This window comes from Excalfactoria chinensis, chromosome 5, assembly GCF_039878825.1.
Source record: "Excalfactoria chinensis isolate bCotChi1 chromosome 5, bCotChi1.hap2, whole genome shotgun sequence".
Taxonomy (NCBI): domain Eukaryota; kingdom Metazoa; phylum Chordata; class Aves; order Galliformes; family Phasianidae; genus Excalfactoria; species Excalfactoria chinensis.
This window is the reverse complement of record NC_092829.1, coordinates 6,552,495-6,561,238: the sequence shown is the minus strand read 5'-3', so window position 1 is coordinate 6,561,238 and position 8,744 is coordinate 6,552,495. Positions and strand designations below refer to the sequence as shown.

Here is an 8,744-nt window from a genome sequence, read left to right as displayed (position 1 = left end):
AGCACAGCACAGCACAGCACCTCAGTGCCTCAGTTCCACTTGGGCTAAATTGTCCTGGCGAACCAATGCAGCTGCTGCTGAGGTCAAACCCGTGAGGTGATGGGGCCTGTACCCTGCTCTAGTGGGGGATGATGCCTTCATCCCCACTCATTCGAGTTGCAAAAGGGTTTTTCTTAGTGTCTCTCCCTTTTGTATGCAGCGTGTTTGTCAATTCATACGTGATAACGGCAGTTTGTAAGTGGTGGTTTGGGGGTATTGTTCACTGAGATCCACTTCCCAGCTAAACGGACTTTGAGTTCATCACAGAACAGCCCCACTGTTTGCAGAGTGCTGCACCTTCCACAGCGAGCTGCAAAAAAGGAACTTGACAACTGTGCCTCCGAAAAATGCTGATCTATACTACTCCTTAAATAACCATACAAGCAATAACATCCTCCGATTAGTTAAACAAAAACACGTTTAATGTAAAGATTGTATCTGGCTGCAAATTAAATACTTCATTATTGTAACACCACCCAACAAGAGCTAACAAGAACTGTTTCTCTGGGAAACGAAACTGCAGATGTAAAAGAATACTGAAGCAAATTATTTAAATCAATCTGTTCCCTTGGAGCGTTTCATTCTTTTGAGTCACAGATGTGGAAGTCCTCTATGTACAGGATGAACAATAGGTTGGCTTTGCTGGTCCACCAGCATGGTCCCACTTCCACCCATCACTCCCAAGCACGGAATTCCTATGTACTGCATGAGCTTGCCCAATTTATTCTGGGCACGTGTGACATAAGCACACATGTGAAAACATCCATCATTTATGCAGGGAAAGCATCAATTCCAGTGCTGGGTTCCCACTTGCTGTAGTCCCTCCAGCAGGGAGGGACTGCTGGGCCTCACTGCACACCATGGTGCCCCTAAGCAACGCATGGGCAGGGGACTTGTTGAACTGAGCGATCCATGTCAAAAGTGCTGGAAACATCTGGGAAAGAAAGCAGCAGTGCAGACTGTGCGGTGAGCAGGGAAACAAACTAATTCATTATGATGCAGCTACAAAGCAACACTTCCATATCCAAGAGGGGCAGCAGAGTGACGAGGAGGCAGATGGCTCAGAGGGAATCCCATCCAGCCAGAGCAGGCCCAAAGTACGCACTGTGCCCCTTTCTTACAGCTGCGAGGAGGAAACAGTCCTGAACCCACTCCGGTGCTCTTGTGCAGCCAAGTAGCTTCTCCAAACGCTTCTGCTCCAAAAGAGTACAGTTCCTGTGCTTCATTAATGTCCAACATTGTAATGAGGGAGCAGAGAGTCTTAATTAAGACATTAATGGACGTTAGAAGTCTGTGTTTTGTTCTGCAAACCTGAAAGAACAATCAGTATTAATACTATTTTAAATGTATATATTTTCCAACTTTTTAATATGCTGTAAAGTGCCTCAAGTCGTCAGGAGCATCAAACGCTGGGAACTTGGGCTCTGCAGTCTGTTCCACTGGCAGAGCAGCTCATCCAACGGTGATTCAATTGCTGGGAGGCTCTTCTGAGCCAGATGAGATCTGCTTTCCTTCATAAATACCCATTGGAGTCTGTGGGCTTTCAGGAATCAGCGAGTGGAAAAGATGGGGCAGCAACCAGAAGGGAACCTTATTTAAGGAGAAAACATGCAGGAAGAATGAGTCTTCAAACATCTCAGGTCTGTTAACATGAAGGCCTCTGCTCATCATATGGCCACCAGGAAATGATATACATTACTGGATGGCACGGTGGGTTATCGGCTCTGGTGCAAAATCTCTCTGCCCAGTTAATCATAAGCCAAGAAAACAAGAGGTACACTGAACTTTAATGAACTAATTGCAAGTTACATGTATAGGTGTACAGAACAGAGGGAAAATGGTTATGGAAAGGATGCAAACAGCCCTGGGTACGGAGCAGCTGCCAGTTCTGCAGGCTCTGGGCTGGATCCGCACACTGCTGCTCTTCTCTCTCCATTGCAAGGGGTGCCTCTTCCTGCAATGGACTATTTTCTATTTTGAAGTAACATTAAATCCTCCCCAGACTGCTCAGCATATGAATAGGAGACAGCAGCCTGGCCACCCTCTGTGGGAACCCAGGGGTGCCCCTGCAACCAAGGCATGGAGATGCTGCAGCCCTCAGCACCAATCCATCCCAGTGCCCACCCAGCCCACAGCACAGCTCCAGCACAAGCACAGCCTTTCCCAGGTGCTGCAGCAGCTCCAAAGCTACACACAGTCCTTAAAAAGCCCCTTGCAAAATGATGGCAAAATGCCTGAAAGGAACAAAAGGAAGTGCAAAGCCATTAATATACACGCTGAATTATTGATAAGGTTAAAGAAATTCACAGAAAAAAGAAGTCAGCCTGATTTTTCCCAAGTTTAACGTGCTCAGAAAGACACCGTGGCACTCACTGCTGGTATTCCTCTGGCAACAGCAGAGATCCTTTCTCAAAGTTCAAAACGTGGTCGTGCACCGGGTTCTTGGAGAGCTGTCAGCCCTGGTGTTCTAACAGCGCCGAGCAAAAAACCTCCATGTCCCCACTGTGGTCACTGAGCAGTTGCCAGGGAGGGGCAGCTATTTCTGTACAGGCTGAGAACGGTGCAGGAGAACTTTCTCAGCAGAAAAGGCAGACTTTCACGCAGCAGTGTGTAAATCCCAACCGCGCAGCTGCAATCCCAAATGATCAAAAGGCCCCTTTCTTCCAGAGGGCTGGCAGTGAGAGGCGATGTGTGCCCGCACGCACCACGTGTGTGCACACGCTGCATGCATACATCCTTCACAGAGCAGTTTGTATTTTCCTGACAGCAGTCGGCCTGTCTGGGTGTTCTATGGCAGTGTCCCCAGCCCTCGTGTCTGGGTTTTCCCTGAGGACTTTGGTGAGATGGCTCTGGTGTTCAGGGTGCGTTTTGGATTGACCACCATGGAGCCAGCTGGGATTTCTGCTGGGGGTCTTTGCGAAGTGAAGGGATGGATGGACACATGGACACACCCAGATACCAAATCCCCTCCCAACACGGAGCAATTCCACGGCCTGCAGCACATCTTTGCTACCACGCTATTTCAACACCAAGGCAAGAGTTGACTGCATGCAGCGCACTGCTATTTATATTACATGCCACACATTAAATAAAAACCAAACCAAAACAACACCATATCCAAGGGTAGATTCACCATGGCAGACAAAAGAAGGCTCCCCGTGGCCAGTGTGTTCCAGCCTGGCCCTCATCAATATGCGGATACCTGTGCTCAGCGGTGCAATGGACCCCAGCAGACAAAGTGAGGGCACGTTCTTGGTGTTTGTGCAGCCTGAAGTCAGCAAGGGGCGCTGATTTTGTACCGCAGTGGGATGGGTGATACACAGGCTGCTTCTGACAAGGGGGTAAGCAGGAGGAGTAGGCTGGGGTCATAGGCTGGCCAGAACGTGCTGCTCACTGCACCCACTTCGGACCATGATTTCCTACACCTCCAAATGCAATGCTAACTGCTTGGCATTGATGCCATAGATTGCACGTCTCAGCCCCTTCCCCCTCCCTTGCACCCACTGAGCAAACCTCCGGCTGTGCACAACAGGCACTGAACTGAACCCAGTGGTGGGAGGTTGCTCGCTGCCTGCAGGGCCTCTTCATAAAAAACACGTTAACATTTACACCACTAAGAGCAGGGAAGTCTGGAATGGAAGACAGCAGAAACATGGCCTCAACAGTAAATGAAAAACACTGCAACACTTGCACTTTCCTGCAGCCAGGCCTAGTGCATTTGCTGTGCCCAGCAGGGCCTGTCCCATGCCCTAGCACCAGTTTCATACACACAAACACACACACAACTCACGGGCATGCAGAGCTAACTAAGCAGTGGCCTCCAGAGCCCTCTTGCTCCCCTCCTCTGGCCAAAGTACCTTGCAATCACCCTAATCTGAGGACACTGTTACCCTCACAGAAAACTGTTGTGTTTATTCTGTTCCAGAGCCATCTCGTTGACCAGCTGCTCTATGGATGACTGGATGGCTGCCTTCACAAGAGAAGACGCCGTTTCTATGAGGAGCAACTCGTACTGATCCGAAGTCCTGTGTCCCTGGTCGCCCAGACCTTTCTCTTCCACCACAGCACCACTGCCAGCCCCAGGGCCTTCTTTTTGACCAAAATCAAAGCTCCCGCTGGACTTTTTATTCCCTTTTTGCTTATTGTGATGTAAAACCGGGGATGGCTCATAGGCCTGATCAGAATCAGCGTCATCAGAGTCCATGGCTTCAGTGATGGTGATGACGATGCCAACGCCGGTGCCCATGTTGACTTCTGGTTTCTCGCGATGGCTGGAGCTGCTCTGCACACTCGTTGTATCATCCTTAGACACTGATGGGCTGAAATCCGTTGTGGTCTCCTCAGATTTGCACTCCTCAGGGAGATCAGTGTTCCTCTCCGACTCATCCCTCTCAGGAAGCTCCTTGCAGACGGCGGCTATTTCCTGAAGCTCGGTGATTTCAGGGCTGCCGTTGGGTTGATCTGTGGAAACCGGTGCCTCAGGAGCGACTTCCCTCTCTTCCACTTGGGCTGCAGATTGGTGTGGACTCCCCTCAGTCAGCTTTTCCTGCACCGGCTCATTGACAGGCTCCAAACTGGTTATTTCTGACCGAGTGATGCACTCCGTGTGTTCATCCACATCAGGCCTGGCTTCTCCTGAGGGTTCACTCCTCCCATCAGCATCGGTACCTTCCGCTGACATGTCCTGGTCCTCTGCAGGGAGCGGGCTGAGGGACTCAGCCTTGTCACAGGGCTCCGCTGGGACTGAGTTTTGTGCAGGGAGCAGACCGAGGGACTTGGCCTTGTCACAGGGCTCTGCAGGAGCCATGTCCTCTGCAGGGAGCGTGCTTAGGGCTTCAGCACTGCCGCATGGCTCTGCTGGGGCCTGGTCCTCTGCAGGGAGAGGGCTGAGGGACTCAGCCTTGTCACAGGGTTCTGCAGGGGCCGAGTTTTGTGCACGGTGTGGAGTGAGGGTCTCAGCCTTGTCACAGGGCTCTACAGGGGCCATGTCCTCTGCAGGGAGCGGACTGAGGGGCTCAGCCTTGTCACAGGGTTCTGCAGGGGCTGAGTTTTGTGCAGGGAGTGGAGTGAGGGACTCAGCCTTGTCACAGGGCTCTACAGAGGCCTGGTCCTCAGCAGGGAGAGGGCTGAGGGACTCAGCCTTGTCACAGGGCTCTGCAGGGGCCATGTCCTCTGCAGGGAGCGGACTGAGGGACTCAGTCTTGTCACAGAGCTCTTCTGGGGCCATGTCCTCCAGCTCTTCAATGGCTTTATTCAAAATGCCCATCACTTCATTTGCTTGGACGCTGTCCTCTGACTCCTCCACCACCTCTGAGGGGCTGGGCTTTTTCTTGCCTCTCAAGAAGCGCACACAGGGCATCTTCACCCCTGAGCCGGCCTTTTTCCTTGGAAGACCTTGTGCACAGCTCTCCTCCGCATCCATCTCCAGCTGCACCTGGGAATCGGAGGACACCTTCTTCCGCGAAGAGGATTTCTGCCCTCTCCGAGGCTTTGTGAGACTTTTGAGAGCTGCCCAGGCTCCTCTGGAGGGTCGCAATTGAGCAGAAGCTTTTGCCTCCCCTGGCTCTGTGCTGATGTACTCATTTTTCTCCTCTGAGGCTGCAGAAGCTCCTCCACACGCTTCTTTAGTTGTCAGCCTCTTCTTCCGCTTCTTAAAGCAGAGCATTGAGGGTTTTTCTGCCTGTTCTTCCAATGGGGGGCACGGTGTCCCTGCACTAGGAGTCTCCAGCTCACTCGGGTTCTCCATGTGTATTTCCTTAGCTGCCTTTGCCATATTTGTACCTCTTGCTGCAGAGATGCTCAAATGGCTTTTTCCCCCAGTTGTCCTCAAAACGACAGCAGTTGCTCTTTAACAAGTGGCAATGCGCAGAGCTGCTCCAATGAAGCCATTGAATCCACGTAATAACTCCCACTGCATCTTCTTACTGTCTTTATTGTCTCTCCAAGGAGTCCCAGGCAGACTTGAAGAACCAGAGTAACTCTCACCTCTGGGATACCCCACTTCAGGTCGTGTTCCTCTAACAGTACACCACCGAATGGGCAGTCCGACCTTGGTTTTATTCCCCCAAAGGACGACAAGTCAAGCCAAGAGTTAACAACTTTTATTCAGCCCATGGACAGTTGGAGGGGAACAAGGAACTTGCTTGAAGCAACGTGGTGGCAGTGAGTGGAGGTGCTCTGCCCCCCAGTGCCAGCTCAGCTGCTGCTGTGCCTCAGATTCCGATCAGCTGCTGACACGGGTTGGGTGAGGTTTGCCTCCGAGCGCGCTTGATGCTCCCATCTCTGACCTGCAACACAGTGAACAAGTGGTAAGAAGCACAGAGCAAAAATCAAAGGATTGAGAAGTAATTCTGAGCAGAGTAATTCAGCCTGGGATGCTGACAAGGGACAGAAAAGCAGCTCTACCTCCAGGCACCAATATCCAAAGGCAAAATAAAGCCGCTATTATGCCAACTTAGCGCTGTTCCAACACAGAAAACACTACTTTGCATGGCAGAAGTGGCTGTATTTTTTTTCTAATTGCTCATATTATGACAAATCTATATTACTCACACGCACATATATTTCCTGCTCCTACAGTTGGCTCCATCTTCCCCCACAGCTCCCAATGCACTCACACTCACAGCCCGGGAAATCACACCCCGAGACCGCCGATATTTTTATCTTTAATGCACCAGCTGACAATATGCAAAACGCCCGATACAAGAGGAGGAATACAAAAGCGAAATCACACGGCAAGAAGGAAGCACATCCACACTACGTGCACGCCTCCCATGGCAACCTCAATTAACACCACACGCGTCCATCAGCGCTGTCACCCTTGCAAAAATCAAAGGCACAAAGGGAACGTTTGGGAAAGGAAGGCGAGCGCTGCAGCCCAACTTCTCGCGGCCGTCCGGCGCCCCCCGGAGCCCTCCGGGTGCAGCAGAGCCGCGTGGCGGCGCCGTCCCGGCCCGGGGCTGCCGCTGCCGCTCCCGGGGGCGCTGCAGGTTCCGGGGCTCCGTGCTGCCGGCGGGGCTGCAGCCCGCAGCGCACCTTGCGTTCCGTTTGCAGGTTCTGAAGCGGAAGATGCGCTCGGCGGCCACGTGGGAAAGACGAAGCGCGGCGCTCCGAGCTCAGCGCAGCTCTGGAGCCAGCGTCCCGACAAGTCCGGGGGCGCTTCGTGGGCACTGCCACGGGGAACGCGAGCCGCCAAGCACCGCCGCTCCGCCCGCAGCCCTCCCAAGGGACGCGCAGGCTCCTGAGCCTGGGGGCCGCGGCAGCGCGCGGATGCCGCCTTCTTCCCCCCCGCCCCCCTTCTCCGTGTCCCCTCTGCCCGTCCCCGCGAGTCCCCCCAGCTCACCTGCGGCGCGGCCCGACCGCGGCTCTGAGCGGCCCCTGCGCGGCTGCGCTGCCGCCGCCTCCCGCCGCAGCCGCGCCCCCCGGGCCGGCTGGGAGGGCGCTGCCGGCAGCCCCCCGCCTCCCGCCCCCCCCGGCCGCGCAGCCCCTCCGCTCACGCAGCATCCCCGCGGCGAAGCGGCGGCCCTCCCCCCGCGCGGCATCCTGCCCCGTTCGCGGAGCACCGTCCCTCTCCGCCTTCCTTCCCCTCGCGGGGCGCGCGGCAGCGGCAGCGGATGCACAACGGGAGATGTCAGGAGGGTCTTCCCGAGGGCTGAGCCGCGGTTCGCGGCTTGAACGCCGGCTGCGAGCGGAAACGCAGCCGGGAGGAAGGGACGGCGGGGATCCGCGGACCAGGTACTCCGTGCGATGGGAACTCTGCTCCTGGCAGCGGCTTTTGTGCCGCCTGAAACCTGGGCAGCGCTGAGCCGAACCCGCTTGGGTCGCTGCAGGGGCCACACCTTTAGAGTGGGGTTAAGGGCAGCCGGGTCCGGAGTTTAAGCAAAACCTCACCCGAAATACCTGACGAGGCGCCTCAGTCATAGGGGACTTTTTTTCCTTCACACTTGCCAAAATCTTACTTTAAAACTGCGTCCCCAGCTGTTATGGTTGATGGGAGGGTCTCCAAGAAATGACTACAAGTGCAGCTGAAGAACCACATGAAGCCGTGGTTGGTGCCACCTGAACGTCCCCATTCATCCCAACGGGGAGCTCAGCGACGCCCAGCGATATTGTAAGGATATTAATTGCTTTGCAGCACGTTGGCACATCGCAGTGCAGGTGATGGAGCATACGTTGAGCCTGCAAGCAGCTTCCAGTGGAGGTTATCCTTACAAAAAATACACGTGGCCTCCTCCCTTCCTAAAAGTGGGAGAAATTGAGTTCTTCTGGCTGCAATTTCAGCCTATAGAACAGAAGCACACATCAGGCAACTGCAAGGAACTGTCATTTTAAAAGCTCCCCTACGAGACGTGTTTGCTGGCATTCATTCCGTATAATAACCTTCATTTGGAAACAGCTCCTCTCCAGAGGGTAGGCAGTGGGTTCTGATTACAGTACAGTTCTCCATGAGAGCTAAGTGCAGGCCGTCAGCACGAGGCCATTTCCCCTCATTCCAGGTACAGGCAGCAGTAACATGCACTACCTGCACAGCCAGCTCCAGTCCATCCCCTCTGAAACCACCTTGCACAGAACTCAATTATTCTGTTGCTCCATGGGGGGACAGTAACACCAAGGAGCATGACACACAGGGGACAGATAACAGGGTAGAAGGCAGATAAGACTGAAAAGATCTGTATTGTTTCCTGGTGATGCGAGGCCCTCATTAC

At 53.8% G+C, this 8,744-nt stretch overlaps 1 protein-coding gene across 6 annotated transcripts; it reads right to left on the bottom strand.

Annotated features, from left to right (window-relative positions):
- Positions 1-438: 438 nt before the first annotated feature.
- AKAP5 (A-kinase anchoring protein 5) lies at positions 439-8,127 on the bottom strand. Of its 6 annotated transcripts, none has more exons than XM_072338218.1 (2): positions 7,998-8,127; positions 439-6,326 (listed from the first exon to the last, which is right to left on the bottom strand). In XM_072338218.1, the coding sequence occupies exon 2, from the start codon at positions 5,810-5,812 to the stop codon at positions 3,932-3,934; it is 1,881 nt and encodes a 626-aa protein (XP_072194319.1). In that variant the 5' UTR covers positions 5,813-6,326; positions 7,998-8,127; the 3' UTR covers positions 439-3,931. The 6 variants fall into 6 exon arrangements, with proteins under 6 accessions (XP_072194319.1, XP_072194318.1, XP_072194315.1 ...); XM_072338217.1 differs by lacking the exon at positions 7,998-8,127 and adding an exon at positions 7,930-7,988; XM_072338214.1 differs by lacking the exon at positions 7,998-8,127 and adding an exon at positions 7,536-7,737.
- Between the last annotated feature and the right edge of the window lie 617 nt (positions 8,128-8,744).